This window comes from Colobus angolensis, unplaced genomic scaffold (genome assembly GCF_000951035.1).
Source record: "Colobus angolensis palliatus isolate OR3802 unplaced genomic scaffold, Cang.pa_1.0 Scaffold412, whole genome shotgun sequence".
NCBI lineage: Eukaryota > Metazoa > Chordata > Mammalia > Primates > Cercopithecidae > Colobus > Colobus angolensis.
The window spans coordinates 381,634-398,322 of record NW_012117511.1 but is presented as its reverse complement, the minus strand read 5'-3'; the positions used below and the strand labels follow the sequence as shown (position 1 = coordinate 398,322).

Here is a 16,689-nt window from a genome sequence, read left to right as displayed (position 1 = left end):
CAATTCATTGTTTTGGTTTTTTTTTTTTTTTTAGCCTATGTGAAACATACTCACCAAATTTTTCTCAACCTCTGTAACTAACAAAGGAAAAAATGTTACTCATCATATAATGAAATAAACCACAGAGTTAGAAATAAATCCACTGATGACACGTCTTACTAGGGAAGAGTTTTTCATCTGTTTGTTAATAATAGAAACTCATAACTCAGAATTGCATAGTAGTTTAGGAGTATTCTTTTAAAAAAAACCCTCAGTTTTTAAAACTGAATACTGTTTGCTTGTTATATTTAAAACTTGTTTATTTTGTAAATAATATCCAAATTTTCCATAAAAGCTTCGTTTTATTATTTAAACCCATATCCCAGTGACATGCAATTGTTCTTCAACTGAGACATTTGATAATACTGTGACAAGCAGAGTTGTTTTCTTCATAGTAAGTTCAATATAAATATTTACTGGATGAATGGATAGCTAGAAGGATAAATGAAAGCAGCAGAGTGTGATAAAGTAATTTTGATTTTGTTATAAATTTGATATTCATATATAAATGTATGAAAAACTATAATCAAGAGAGTATTACAAATAGTCTACTTTTGTTTCATTTGTGGAAGATGCCAGAATTATTTAGACAACTGCCTGTTTCTCCTTTGTGTGCAGAGGCCTCAACCACCTTACTTAAAAAGAACTGAAATACTGTTCCAGTTCTTTGCTGTGTAAAATGAGCGTAGCTATAGGGTTTCACTACTTTACTTCTTTTGTGTAGTTTACTGCATAATTATTTTGAAATCTCAGAAATACAGTTCTGATTATCTGAAACCAATGGAAGTCTGTCCTTAATACCACATAATGAGGCACAGTAGAACCAATTGATTTTTGGCCGGGCACAGTGCTCACGCCTATAATCCCAGCACTTTGAGAGGCCAAGGTGGGCAGATTACCTGAGGTCTAATGTTTTAGATCAGACTGGCCAACATGGTGAAACCCCGTCTCTACTAAAAATACAAAAAATTTAGCTGGGCGTGGTAGTGCACACCTGTAATCCCAGCTACTTGGGAAGCTGAGACACGAGAATCACTTGAACCTGAGAGGCGGAGGTTGCAGTGAGCCGAGACAGTGCCACTGCAGTCCAGCCTGGGCACCATCTCAGCTCACTGCAACCACTGCCTCCCTGGAAAAAGACTCCATCTCAATTTTTTAAAAAAATTATTTTTAACTCCTAACTTTATACATGACCAATATGTGACTTACTAAAGCTATTTAAAATTATTGATCTTATTACTTTATTTTAAATTATTGACTTTATTACAGACTTTATTTGTTAAAACTCTCGATTCAAAATAACTTTATAAAAAATGTTCTGTTTTCATGGTTGTCCATCCAGTGAAATTTGGAATGAGTCATTAATACACTGCATAACCATGTTCCTTCCCTACCTCTATCTTGATGTAGTTCTATGTCTTCAATGGGTACAGTCAACACTGCATCTTTTATCACTCATCTGCCCAGCCCACCCGGCCCACAAAATAAATGGGAAGATTTCTTCCTAACTCCTGCCCTTTCTAAGGAAGAAAGTATAGACACATGGTCTAAAGAGGACTGGACCTAAAGTTAAATTATGACCAGGCCCAGTCACCCGTGGATCATATGATCTCTGGGTAAACAGAGCCTACTCTAAATGACTAAGTTAAAGGTTACAGGAAGATACAGAGGATACTAAAAATGCTTGACAAATTTTAAATTTCTGTTGAATATTTCAAAAATATTTCATTTATATCTCTTTCCTAGAGGGTATAGTCTATGTCCTAGTCATCTACGTATTTTTCTTTTCACCTAGCACAGTATCAGTTGCCAGTAGAATGAATTATGAAACTGCTCTATACATTTTTTCCTTTCTAATTTTCTGTATTATCTAATGTTTCTTTAATGCAGATAAACTGCTTATATGATAATTAAATGTCTTTCCTGTCTTAAATGTATATATTTTATATAGATATATGATATAATACACAATAATACATATATGATCGTACTTACAATTGAAGGAAAGTAAGGAAATAGTTTAAAACTGACTTATGAATCAATACATAATACAATTTCGACATCTTATGAGAATTGTATGTTACAGTACATAATATTTAAACACAAATTATATATTTCTGCTCTTCTAAACACATGGTTAGCAAAAACTGAAATGAATGTTTTGTTTTTCTATGACACAACTGGGTGAAAAGCAGAACTACACATAAGTTTCATAATAAAACTTCACACCACATCATGCTCGTCTGTTGTCAGATTTTGTTACATTCCCCCTACCTCAACCAAGACTCCCTGGGGCTGGCAAACAGGGCAAAGTTTGAGTCAAAACCATGCACTTCCTTTCAGCTTTAGGGATGCACTTAGAATTTTAGGGGAAAGCAGGAAAACAGCTGTTTTTTCCTCCAGATGTGGCAAGTCTGTCACTTTCAGTGTTTATTCCAACTCCAAACTCAGCACAAATAAAGACAATTGCCTGGGAAAGGAAGAGGGTAGAGGCTGGAGAATCCTAAAGTTCTATTCCACTCAAAATAAGGTATCAATGTTATGAGACTCCCTTGAAAAGAGACAAAGTTGGAAAGATGGCAGACCAGAAGGGGAGAGAAGGAGAGAAGAGAGAGAGCATGGAAGGGAGGGTGGGAAAAAGGAAGAAAGGAAGGAACAATCTAGTGAGGAGTATGTGTCATAACCAAAGATTAGGATTAACCCATTTCTGTGGTCCTGAGATCCAAGAAAAAAGTACATACCTAACCTAACAGTATTCCTTTGTCAAGAGGCCGGTTCCATACCCGAGACAGGTTGTATTCGTAGATGATTTTAAGGACAGTTTACGGCATAGAGTTTTACTCTAAAAACTGAGAAACAAAAAATCCATCATTGTAGAATTTGTTTTGTTGCCCTATCTCTACTATTTATACTTTTCCACTTTAGCTATGCATAGAACATAGCTAATTTTCATCTCAACTTTTCAATTCTTTTGCTAAATAATAGTTAAAATTTGTTGAGTTCTAACCTCATTTTAAGCACTGTGCTAAGTATCTTACATACTTTCATGGGGAGGCACTTATTCCTCGCTTTTGATATTTCCCTCCACATGGGGAAACATCCATTAGAGTAACTCGCCTGGCCTGTATCTACTTACTAACCCCCAGGACAGGAGAAGAGAGTTTGATGAGTTTGAGATGAGGAACAGGATGTATGATGAAGATCTAATATGACTCATGTTCCTTTTCCCTTCTTCATTGTCTTTCAGATATTCCACCCTGCAAAAAGCATGTATTCATGGTCAGCTGTCAGCAAGGCCAGTAGCAGAGTGGTAAAGGCCTTGGCCCTGCAAGGTTGGGAAAAGACAATGACAAGTCAAATCCAGACCTGCGTTGGATGTTGGTCTACTAGGTGACTGTCTCTTGGAAATGTTATGCAGCTCAGCAAGGTGAAGGTGAGAATATCTTTGTTTTTTGGTAAACACGGAATGCATAGATTTCACATCTCACTGTGTGAGACCCCACAAAACAAAACCTAGAGAAATATGTGAGAAAAATGCATCTCTAGGTTAGAAAACAAAAAGAGAAAAAAAGAAAAATATCTATGTAAGAAAGCAAAGGAAAGAAGATGCTCAAATCCAGCAAATCATACCAGCCTTGCCATAGACACAAAAAGAAGGGATTAACCTAAGTTACAAGGTGAATTATCATAAAATCAAATGAGCCTTTCTGAAAAATAGTCATGGGACAAAGAAGGGATATATAACACTAGAGGCTTAACCCTTTCCTGCAGAGAAAAAAATGTAACTGAAAGAAATGCCACTCAAGGCTTGTGACATTCAAAGTGAGGACAAGACAAGGTCTTACGTAGTACGTGACATAGGTATAGACACTCACTAGACTGAAAGGAGTACTTGTTTCCAAAGCAGCTTTAATTCACATCTCTGCTGAGGGTGATTACAATAGTAGGAAGCAGGAGGCAAGTCTTAGGCCATAGCAAGAGGTACAGGCAATAGCCTCTGTGGCACAGGATTGAGATACCTGTTCATAAGACTTCACAGAAGTTGTGTCACTAGACACAGCCCCACTCTTATCAGCATGAGGTGCCAGAAACATGAGACTCAATGGGAAAATAGAAATTAAGAGGATTTGAATATGTTATAAAGGAAAGGCACTTTAAGTAAAACGTATTAATTGGGGCTGCCATCATATGAAGATTTTAAAACTTTTATAGAAGCCAAAAGTGTTGCAAATGCTGCTCTCTGAGAAAGCAGATAGTATGCAGAAGTAGCTCTTCCTCTGATATTGGAAGTAAAAGATTACCTTCTTGATGGCTAATTTCTCCCAACTGAGTTTAAGCTCACAATTTCCTGACTCCTGAAAATTGGCTGTGACTGCCACCAGACTGTATCCAGAAACACAACCATTTGTCACCTCCCCTGCTATCACTTTGGTCCAAGCCACAATCATGTCTTCTTTAGATTATTGCAACAGTTTCCTAAATGGTCTTCCTGCTGCTGCACTTACCTTTTAGAGTCTCTTCTCAGCAGAGCATCCAGGTGATCTTGTTAATTCAAGTCAGTACTCTCCTCTGTACCCTGCACTGGCTTCCTATCTCATCAGAGTGAGCACTACATGGTCTGCCCTCTGTGTCCCCCTGATCTCATCTCATCACTCTTCACCTTGCTCACTGCACTCCAGCCACATAGGATTCCTTGCTGTTTCTTAAACCCTCCAGGAGTACTCCTGCCTCCTGTTTTTGCATTTGCTATTTCCTCCACCCTAAAATCATCACTGACTACATAGGCACATGGCTTGCTCTTTAACATCCTCTAGGTTTTTATTCAAAATAGTCTCCCTGGCTCTCCTAGCTAAAATTCTAATCCCCTCTCAACATCTCAAAACTCCATTCTTTTATTTTTTTCTCCTTATTATGTCACTAATACATTAAATATTTAATTATCTTATTTTAAAAAGGTCTTCCCCAAAAGAATGCAATTTTGCTCCATGAAGGCAAGAATCTTTGTCTATTTTATTAGCTGCTAGAATATCTCCTGACACATAGTAGGCATTTAGTAATTATTTGCCGTATGAGTGAATGAATCCTGATGAGACACGCCTGGATTATCTCCATCCACCTATCGTTATGCAGATAACTTTGATATGGTCTTTGGACTCACCAAGTGATGTGATCTGGAGCCATATATCCTATATTGTCAGCATTATAATCTAGGGATTAGCTTGCTTTCCAAATTGCATAGTGACTGAGCTAGAACTCTTATAATTTCAGTATGTTCTAGGAATTCTTTGGACTTTATTTTATTAAGTGGGGATCATGAAAACAAATTCTGAGTTCTTGAAGGAACTGCATCCATCCTAGGAACTACGCTGCTGAGGGAAATGAGCACATCTGCCTTCTCTTGTCCAAGACTGAGTAGAGTAAGAAATAAGGAAAGACAAGTTTTGGACTTCAATTTTTTAAACTTTAACTCATAAAGTCAAAAGAATTTCATTTAGGACTTTAATCTCTTTGGGCTTTAACTTATTTAGACTTAACTTGCAAGGGAATCTAATTTTTTTATTGTAATTTCTCCCTGGAATTTGATAATAGGAAGAAGTCTATATTCAGATGTGAAGCATCTTATTATTTTATATATTTTATACATAATATGTATACTTTTATATTATATATGATTTTTTATGTTAAAATATATAATTCTTTATATATTAAGGCTAAAACCTTCCCTCTTCTCCAGTGTTTCTTTCCTTGTGGAAAGAGCTTCACTGGCACAATACTCCTGTCTGTTCTCTGCTAACCTCTCTCACTCCTCCCCCAGGGAAACACTAGTGACTTTCCTTATTGATAAGTTTGGAAGAATGTATATAATCATGTATATTTTACATGTATAAAATAGAGACAGGATCTTGCTTTATATTTATATAATTATATATTGTTAACATATATAATCATATAATATATATATAATAGAGACAGGGTCTCGCTCTATGACCCAGGCTTAAGTACACCCAGGCTCATAGCTCACTGCAGCCTCCAACACCGGAGCTCAAGAGATCCTCCTGCCTCAGTCTCTCAAGCAGCTAGAACTACAGGCACATGCCAGCAAGCTTGGCCAATTTTAAAATTTTTTATAGAGCTGAAGTCTCACCATGTTGCCCAAGTTGGTCTGAAACTCCTGGCCTCAGTGATCCTTCCACCTCAGCCTCCCAAAGTACTAGGATTACAGGCATGAGCCACTGTGCCTGCCTTGTTATATACTATTATTGGGGTATTTTTACGCTGTCATTCAGTGCCATTGTGGAACTTCTGATGGGCTATATACATGTTACATCCACGAAAATCCACTGCTCACACTTCCTGCTGTGAGGATCATAATGGACTGATGGCCTCTGGACTCATCATCATGTTCACACTGAGGCCACACTTCCTACTAGCTGCTTCTACCAATGACTGAAGATGACTAGGGTACTAAAACATGCCCATTCCAGTGAAATAGAACTCTTCCAACAAGGAATTTTGGCTGAAGGATTCTCCATCAGCCAGGTTTAACCTTTCTAAGAACTGCTGCATTGCAATCTAAGATTCTACCCTCTCTTCTTGCACAGATGTCAGACCTCCACCATGCTTTGGAGGCATTCCCTGTCTTCACCTGCTCCCCCATCCAATAAATCTCTTCCATTTCTCATCTTTTCTTGGCATCTGCTTCTCAGTGGACCCAAAGTTACATACTATGTAATAGGACAACTTGGCTAGATATCGTCTGGGGTGGGAAATTGATTTTCAGCCACGGGTACAATGTTGCCTACAAGTTATTTTATGTAATGTATTAATCTGGCCTATTTCAGAGCATTCTGTGGTCAGAAGCAACCCTGGACAGTACCAGGAAGACCCACAGAGGATCACAATTAGTGTTAGGAGATCAGTCTTATGAATAGAATAGTAAGAATAGAACTATCTTGATTGTCTGTGGATCGCTTCTCCACAAGAGGATAACTACAGCTTAATGAAATATAGGCTAAATGGTCAAGCCCAGTGTATTAAGAGAATTAGAGTCTGGGAAATGTTCAGGGCTAAAACTGTCCCTCTACTCCAGTGTTTCTTTCCTTGTGGAAAGAGCTTCACTGGCAGAATACCCCTGTCTGCTCTCTGCCAACCTCTGTCACTTCTCCCCAGGGAAACACTAGTGACTTTCCTTATTGATAAGTTTGGAAGAAGAATTTTACAAGTGCTCATCTCGGCTCCTTCCTCCTTCATTTTAACATAATATCCACAGAGAGCATGCACTCTATTCCGTTCCTCTATATCATATATTTTACAGGGGCAGGCTCATGCACAGGGAGACTAGCAGGTCCAGCTGGTCTTTATGTGTGGCGCTATGTGTCAGTAAACCTATTATTCCTACACATCTAAGCCACATCCTCAATTCTAGCCTTTAGCAGTTTATCAGGTGATGTTGTGACTGCTATTTATTTTTTCCTTTTTGTCTTATAATTGATTCAGAATTCCAATGGAGAGAAGGTACTATATTCCCTTTTTACCTAGCAGAAAACAGGTATATCAACTTCTACAAGATTATACAGCTAATAAGTGTCAGAATTAGAACTCAAGAAAAAGTCCTTAGCCTCTCTGCTTTTTAATTTTGCCATTTCTTTTCATAGCTCTGTTTCATGATAAAGGCTTTTGATGCACATGAATTAGAAACATCCAATTACTGAATACATCAGTAGTGTTGATAAGGTTTGGTACTGTAAGCCTGCATTTATTTATCCTGGATTTTTAAAGTTTTTAAACTATTAAATTGTTACATTTGGAATCTCTCCCTGAGCGTCTTGACAAACATTTCAAAGCAGATTATTTCCTTTTTTTTTTTCTTTTTCATTCAGACAGTGTCTCACTCTGTAGCTTAGATTGGAGTGCAGCAGTGTGATCATAGCTCACTGCAGCCTTGACCTCCCTGGGCCCAGGTGATAATCCTGAGAAAAGGTGATTTCATTTACCAACTTCCAACTATGCTATAAAGCTACAGTAACCAAAACAGCATGGTACTGGTACAGAAACACATAGACCAATGGAACGGAAAAGAGAATCCAGAAATAAAGCTGCACACTTATAGCCATGTAATCTTCAACAAAATTGACAAAAATAAGCAATGGGGAAAGGACTGTCTGTTCAATAAATTGTGCAGGGAGAGTTGGCTAGCCACATGCAGGGCAATGAAACTGAGCCTCTACATTTTACCATATATAGAAATTAACTCAAGATGGATTAAAAATGTAAATTAAGACCACAAACTAGAAGAATTCTAGAAGAAAATCAAGGAAATGCCATTCTAGACATTGGCCTTGGGAAAGAATTTATGACAAGTTCTCAAAAGCAATTACAGCAAAAGCAAAAATTGACAAGTGGCACCTAATTAAACTAAAGAGATTCTGCATAGCAAAATAAACTATCAACAGAGTAAACAGACAACCTACACATTGGGAGAAAATATTTGTGAATTATGAATCCAATAAAAGTCTGATATCCAGAATCTATATGGAACTTAAACAATTGAACAAGCAAAAAACAAATAACCCTAATTAAAATAGGCAAAAGAAGCCAGGCACAGTAACTCACGCCTATAATCCCAGCACTTTGGGAGGCTGAGGCAGGAGAATTGCTTGATTCCAGGAGTTTGAGACCAGCCTGGGCAACATAGTGAGACCCTGTCTCTACAAAAAATAAACAAAATTAGCACCAGGCATGGTATTGCATGCCTGTAGTCCTAGCTACTTGGGAGGCTGAGGTGGGAGGATCACTTGAACCTGGGAGACTGAGGCTGCAATGAGCCAAGATCATGCCACTGTATTCCAACCTGGGTGACAGAGTGAGACTCTGTCTCAAAAAAAATAAAAAAATTAATGGACAAAAAAAACATGAACAGACACTTCCCAACAGGGGACACAGAAGTGGCTGGGAAACATGAAAAGATGCTCCACATCACTAATCCTCAGAAAAATGCAAATCAAAACTGCAGTGAGATACCATCTCACACCAGTCATAATGGCTATTATTAAAAGTCAAAAAACAACAGCTGCTGGCAAGGCTTCAGAGAAAATGGAACACTTATACACTGTTGATGGGAATGCGAATTAGTTCAGCCACTGTGGAAAGCAGTTGGAGATTTTTCAAAGAACTTAAAGCAGAACTATTATTCAACCTAGCAATCCCATTACTAGGTATATATCCAAAAGAAAATAAATTCTTCTACCAAAAATGCACATGTATTCTCATGTTCATCACAGCACTATTCACAATAGCGAAGACGTGAAATCAACCTAGACACCCATCGGTGGTGGATTGGATAAAGAAAATGTGGTACATATAACCCATGGAATACTATACAGCCATAAAAAGGATGAACTCATGTTCTTTGCAGCAATTAGATGTCATTATCCTAAGCAAATTAACACAAGAAGAGAAAACCGAATACCACACGTTCTCACTTATAAGTAGGAGTTAAACATTGGGTACTTATGGACATAAAGATGGCAGCAGTAGACTCCAGGAATTACCAGAGGAAGGAAGGAGGGAAGGGGGCAAGGGTTGAAAAACTATTAGGCACTATACTCCTTACCTGGATGATGGGATTATTCGTACCCCAAACCTCAGCATCACGTAATATATTCAGGTAACAAACCTGTACATGTACCTCTAACTCAAAAACGTTGAAAATAATTAATTTTTTAAAAGAGGTGATTTCAAGAAAAATCTAACTTCTAACTACCTTATTTTCTCATATGACCTCTAGCATATTACAAGGAATGGACTAAAATTGAATGTACCCCAAATATTTTTATCTTTGCATTGGGGCCCTAGGAAGGGCTGAATATAGAGATGTCACATATATTCTACAGAACATAACCAGTCAAGAAAGTAGAATTAGGCTGGGCACGGCAGCTCACATCTGTAATCCCAACACTTTGGGAGGCGGAGGTGGGTGGATCACTTGAGGTCAGTGGTTCAAGATCAGCCTGGGCAACATGGTGAAACCCTGTCTCTAATGAAAATACAAAAAAAAGTTAGCCAGGTATGGTAACATATGCCTGGAATCCCAGCTACTCAGGAGGCTGAGGCAGGAGAATCACTTGAACCCAGGAGTTGGAGGCTGCAGTGAGCTAAGAATGAATATGAATACGAATATTTACTTCAAACTCTATCTCTCTCAGCTTACTGGAAAGGACATTTAGTAGAGGAAATGTATTTTAATGGTGGGAAGAGTTTGCTAAGAGTGATTTTCAGAGTATTTTGTAGGAATCCAACAGATGATTATATGCTAACTTTCTCAAAAGAGAGTTCAGCATCAGTCTTTTTTCTCTTGTAAAGGAATCAAGCCACAAGCTGTATCCCTGTCACCAGAGCTATGGAATTAAAACTTTGCTTTGCATTTGAATTCCTGGAATATTTCTTGATATTGATTCTCGATTCATAATTTTATTGATCTGTTTTTCCTGTCACTACATTTCTGCACTTTGTGTAAATACTTAATTTGTTTCTTGAATTCGTAATTAAACAGTCAGCCAGCTTAAGTCCAATAAGAATTTACTGAAACCAAATATTTGCTGCTTTTAGTATGCCTAATAATTTCCATCTTTGTCTTACTTGAATAATTAGCTGGAAATATTTGATGTTTAGTCTATACATGGAATATTTTGTATGGTATTAGAACCCTTGCAAATAACAGAAAATTCAGCACAAAACACTATGACACACACCCAAGCACTTTGAGTTAGTGGACTCAAAGTGCAATAAAAAAAACAACTTTTCCGCCTCTCCTCACTGCCCATTTTGAGGAAGTGGTCCTTTGCTTGAGAGAAATCCAGAGCAGATCACTCCTAGATAATAAAGTTGTCTGATTACATCTTGTCATATGGATAGTCCTCTTTTGTTAACTAAAAGTTCAGTAATTTAAGTGTAAGAGTCAAAGTTCAAAATTTCATTTAAAATTTTTCCCCTTAACAAAGTGCTTACAGTGGGAGAGGGGTGCTTAGCTGGCTTCATCTCTCTTTCCCTACCTGGTGAATTACTTATCCTTCCTTACTCACCATCAGGCTACCTCTGGATCCTCCAGGGTTAAAACAGTGAGAGGAATAAGAGGGAGCAAGAAATGTCTTACCTGACTGTCACCAATGTAATTTGGCACTGGTTACCTCTAGCTGTGGCAAATATTTAAATCCAGCTCTTTCTGGCTGATGTTCCAAGCCGACGATTCTTCTCACAGTTGCTTTCATGGGTACATTGGAAGCCCCCACATCAAACGGTCTATAGTGTGGGTGAAGCATTGACCTTCAACTGGTTACTTATGTATCCCCCCATAGCAGTGGAAATCAGGTGAACCCATCTTCTATTGGGGTCACTTGATCTTTCTGAGCAGAACTCAGGTGAAATCTGAAATGGCTCCAGGCTGGCTCTCATCTGCCGAGCCCACACCTAATCCATGAGAAACACTTACCATCTTTGTTCCTGCTTTCAGTGTAAATTCAGCTAGCACTCAATGCAGGCTGGGTTCTGCCTTTCTCTATATATTTACCTGCTCTTTAGACCAGTACCTGCAGCCTCTTGTCTTGCACATCCAAGTTTTATTTAAACTTTATCACCACCAACAGCCATTTTTAGTACCTTCCAAAAGGCTACTCCAAGATTATGAGCCTGACTTTCTACTCTTCCCATCAAAAAAAGGTCAAATTTCATACACTTTGTAGACTATAAAATTACAAGAAAAATAATATATACATATACAGAAATAAGTTTCTATTAGTATGATTTTTTCATACCTCTGAAAGTCTAAAAGGAGCTAGAAAGCCTGACACAGAGTGCTCTGCCCAATGAATGTGCCAGGTCAAGGGCACTCTTTTCCCCCAAACAAATGTCCCAAAGAGGTGGTGATAAATGAGACAGTTTTCTTTGCTCCTCCCAAAAAGCTTGGTGATAGCTCAGCCTTTTCATTGCCAAGACAGTTTTGCCCAAGAGTCTAGTTCTGGAAAACTGTCTCTATCACATAACTGAAACTCCCTCTCCAGTTGTAGTTTAGTGTTCGTGAGTTTCTCCATCCTGCTGGATCCTCTTGCTCTAATGGGAGGGATCTAAAAAATAGATGTGCCATTATAGGTGGTTCTACTGAACCGGAGCTAGGACCCACTGATGCATGTGTGCTGTGCTGGGTGTGAAGTATGAACTCATGAATATATAGTGAGGAACCAGTGTGGACTCTAAGTAGTGAGTGAGAGGATTGACTACATTTTGGGTAGACGTGAAAGGTGGAGAATGGTGAAGGGTGCGGGTAAACAGCGATCTCATTACCTTTTTCTGACAGTAAGCCCTTCACAAGATTTTCTCATGCGTGAAGTTATTTGGCATGGACCTTGACAGAATTCTCATTTAGCAAAATGGTTATGTGCATAGGTATTGAGGGTTAGACAACTTGGATTTTAATCTCATTCTTGCACTCACTAGATATGTGGCCTCGGACAAGTTACCTGAGCAAGTTCATGGAGTCGGGAGTAGGGGTGTTCACTTTTGCTTGTTAAGGCATCTATAAATCTCTTAAACTCTGATTCTGAAGCCCATGGCATCCTGATTTTCCCCAAAGTGAGCATGTAGACAGGATTATGTGATCATGAAGAACCCCTTGCTCTATTTGTATTAAGCCTCCATTCACCCAGAGTCACCAGCTCAAGAGACTTGAGTCTGAGAGGGTTTACATCTTCTCCAGGCCATATCTAGAGGCTTTCAGGCAATAATGCAAGTAGCTAGATTTGTGTTTTGAGGTGGAAGAACAGCAGCCTTTGGTTGGTTTCAAGTGCAAATTTCATCCCAGACCCAGGTATAGTTATGTAGCTGGGCATCCAGGAGGCTAGAACATAGTTTAGAAACAGGAAAGAATCCCTAAAATCCTTGGTTGTAGTAGTTTGGGGATTTTTACTCCAGTATTACACCATTGATCTGTCAGCTACTCCTTTCTTGTTTGTTTCCAACACAAGTCCCACTCCCCTCAATTTAGGCAGCACCCTTGAGTCAGCACTGACCCATTTGTGTTGCAAGACCTCATGCAAGTTGCTTGTGTAACTGATGTTTGGCTCCTTACTCCTGAAATAGCAAACTGGCAATCACCTGAAATAGAGAGTCAAAGCTGAATTTCTAAAATGGAATAATGCATGACATAATGCTATTTACTGGGAATGAATGATTTGTTTCCCTATCTAAAATTTAATTTCTTTAATAGTACTTCTAAGATATTTGGTTTAAAAAAAAACACATAATAATACTAAACAAAAAATTGGAACTACACAAAAGTGGGAAAGAATGCCAATGTGAAAGCCAGAAATAAAGAAATGTTGGGGCATTCCAAGATGGCCAAATAAGAACAGCTCCTGTCTGCAGCTCCCAGTGGGATCAACGCAGAAGATGGGTGATTTCTGCATTTCCAACTGAGGTACCTGGTGAATCTCATTGGGACTGGTTGGACACTGGGTGCAGCCCATGGAGGATGAGCAGAAACAGGGTGGGGCATCACCTCACCTGGGAAGCACAAGGGATTGGGGGTTTCCCTTTCCTAGCCAAGGGAAGCCATGACAGACTACCTGGAAAAATGGGACACTCCCAATCAAATATTGTGCTGTTCTCAAGGTCTTAGCAACCAGCAGACAAGGAGATTCTCTTCTGTTCCTGGCTCAGCAGCTCCCACGCCCACAGAGCCTTGCTCACTGCTAGCACAGCAGTCTGAGATCGATCTGCGAGACAGCAGCCTGGCTCAGGGAAGGGCATCCACCATGGCTGAGGCTTGAGTAGGTAAAAAAAAAGTGGTGGGAAACTCAAACTGAGTGGAGCCCATGCAGCTCAACAAGGCCTACTGCGTCTAGACTTCACCTCTGTGGGCAGGGCATGGCTGAACAAATGGCAGCAGACAACTTCTGCAGACTTAAAACATCCCTGTCTGATAGCTCTGCAGAGAGCAGTGGTTCTCCCAGCATGGCGTTTGAACTCTGTGAACGGACAGACTGCATCCTCAAGTGGGTCCCTGACCCCTGTATAACCTAACTGGGAGACACCTCCCAGTAGGGGCCGACAGACACCTCATATAGGCGTCTGCCCCCTGGGATGAAGCTTCCAGAGGAAGGATCAGGCAGCAATATTTGCTGTTCTGCAGCCTCTGCTGGTGATACCCAGGCAAATAGGGTCTGGAGTGGAACTCCGGCAAACTCCAACAGACCTGCCCCTGAGGGACCTGACTGTTAGAAAGAAAACTAACAAACAGAAAGGAATAGCATAACATCAACAAAAAGGTCATCTGTAGGTCATCAACATCAAAGACCAAAGGTAGACAAAACCACAAAGATGGGGAGAAACCAGAGCAGAAAAGCTGAAAATTCTAAAAATCAGAGCACCTCTTCCCCTCCAAAGGAATGCAGCTCCTCACCAGCAATGGAACAAAGCTGGATGGAGAATGACTTTGATGAGTTGACAGAAGCAGGCTTCAGAAAGTCAGTAATAACAAACTTCTCAGAGCTAAAGGAGGATGTTCAAACCCATCTCAAGGAAGCTAAAAACCTTGAAAAAAAAATTAGACTAATGGCTAACTAGAATAAACAGTGTAGAGAAGACCTTAAATGACCTGATGGAGCTGAAAACCATGGTATGAGAACTTCGTGACGCATGCACAAGCTTCAATAGCCAATTCAAACAAGTGGAAGAAAGGGTATCAGTTATTGAAGATCAAATTAATGAAATAAAGTGAGAAAACAAGGTTAGAGAAAAAAGAGTAAAAAGAAATGAACAAAACCTCCAAGAAATATGGGACTATATGAAAAGACAAAATCTACGTCTGATTGGTGTACCTGAAAGTGATGGAGAGAATGGAAACAAGTTGGAAAACACTCTGCAGGATAGTATCCAGCAGAACTTCTCCAACCTAGCAAGGCAGGCTAACATTCAAATTCAGGAAATATAAGAATGCCACAAACATAATCCTTGAGAAGAGCAACCCCAAGACACATAATTGTCAGATTCACCAAAGTTGAAATGAAGGAAAAAATGTTAGGGCAGCCAGAGAGAAAGGTCGGGTTACCCACAAAGGGAAGCCCATCAGACTAACAGCGTATCTCTCAGCAGAAACTCTACAAGCCAGAAGAGAATGGGGGCCAATATTCAACATTCTTAAACAAAAGAATTTTCAACCCAGAATTTCATATCCAGCCAAACTGAGCTTCATAAGTGAAGAAGAAATAAAATCCTTTACAGACAAGCAAATGCTGAGAGATTTTGTCACCACCAGGTCTGCCTTAACAAGAGCTCCTGAAGGAAGCACTAAACATGGAAAGGAACAACCGGTACCAGCTACTGCAAAACCATGCCAAATTGTAAAGACCATCGATGCTAAGAAGAAATTGCATCAACTAATGAGCAAAATAACCAGCTAACATCATACTGACAGGATCAAATTCACACATAACAATATTAACCTTAAATGCAAATGGGCTAAATACTCCAATAAAAAGACACAGACTGGCAAATTGGATAGAGTCAAGACCCATCAGTGTGCTGTATTCAGGAGACCCATTTCATGTGCAGAGACACACATAGGCTCAAAATAAAGTGATGGAGGAAGATCTACCAAGCAAATGGAAAACGAAAAAAAGCAGGGGTTGCAGTCCTAGTCTCTGATAAAACAGATTTTAAACCAACAAAGATCAAAAGAGACAAAGAAGGCTATTACATAATGGTAAAGGAATCAATTCAACAAGAAGAGCTAGCTATCCTAAATATATATGCACTCAATACAGGAGCACTCAAATTCATAAAGCAAGTCCTTAGAGACCTACAAAGAGACTTAGATTCCCATACAGTAATAATGGGAGACTTTAACACCCCACTGTCAACATTAGAGAGATCAACAAGACAGAAACTTAACAAGGATATCCAGGAATTGAACATACCTCTGCACCAAACAGACCTAATAGACATCTACAGAACTCTCCACCCCAAATCAATAGAATACACATTCTTCTTAGCACCACATCACACTTATTCCAAAATTGACCATATACTTGGAAGTAAAGCACTCCTCAGCAATTTTCTGCTCTTTTCTAGTTCTGTAAAATACAGAATTTCTAATTCTGTAAAAGAAATTTCTGTTCTTTTGCAGAATTACAGCAATTCTGTAAAAGAACAGAAATTATAGCAAACTGTCTCTCAGACCACAGTGCAATCAAATTAGAACTCAGGATTAAGACATATACACCATGGAATGCTATGCAGCCATAAAAAAGGATGAGTTCATGTCTTTTGTAGGGACATGGATGAAGCTGGAAACCATCATTCTCAGCAAACTATCACAAGGACAAAAAACCAAACACCACACGTTCTCACTCATAGGTGAGAATTGAACAATGAGGACACTTGGACACAGGAAGGAGAATATCACACACTGGGGCCTGTTGTGGGGTGGGAGGAGTGGGGAGGAATAATATTAAGAGATATACTTAATATAAATGACAAGTTAATGGGTGTAGCACATCAACATGGCCCATGTATACATATGTAACAAACCTGCACGTTGTGCACATGTACCCTAGAACTTAAAGTATAATAAAAAATAAAATAGAAATAAAATAAAAA

General features: G+C 39.1%; 1 protein-coding gene across 1 annotated transcript in view; it reads left to right on the top strand.

The window, feature by feature from the left end:
* The window catches only part of PSMA1 (proteasome (prosome, macropain) subunit, alpha type, 1), a 128,544-nt gene that overhangs the window by 27,121 nt on the left and 84,734 nt on the right, over window positions 1-16,689 (top strand). The window contains exon 2 of the mRNA XM_011956254.1: window positions 3,287-3,472. Coding sequence (XP_011811644.1) covers window positions 3,452-3,472 — 21 coding nt within the window. The 5' untranslated portion in view covers window positions 3,287-3,451. The remainder of the gene's footprint in view (window positions 1-3,286; window positions 3,473-16,689) is intronic.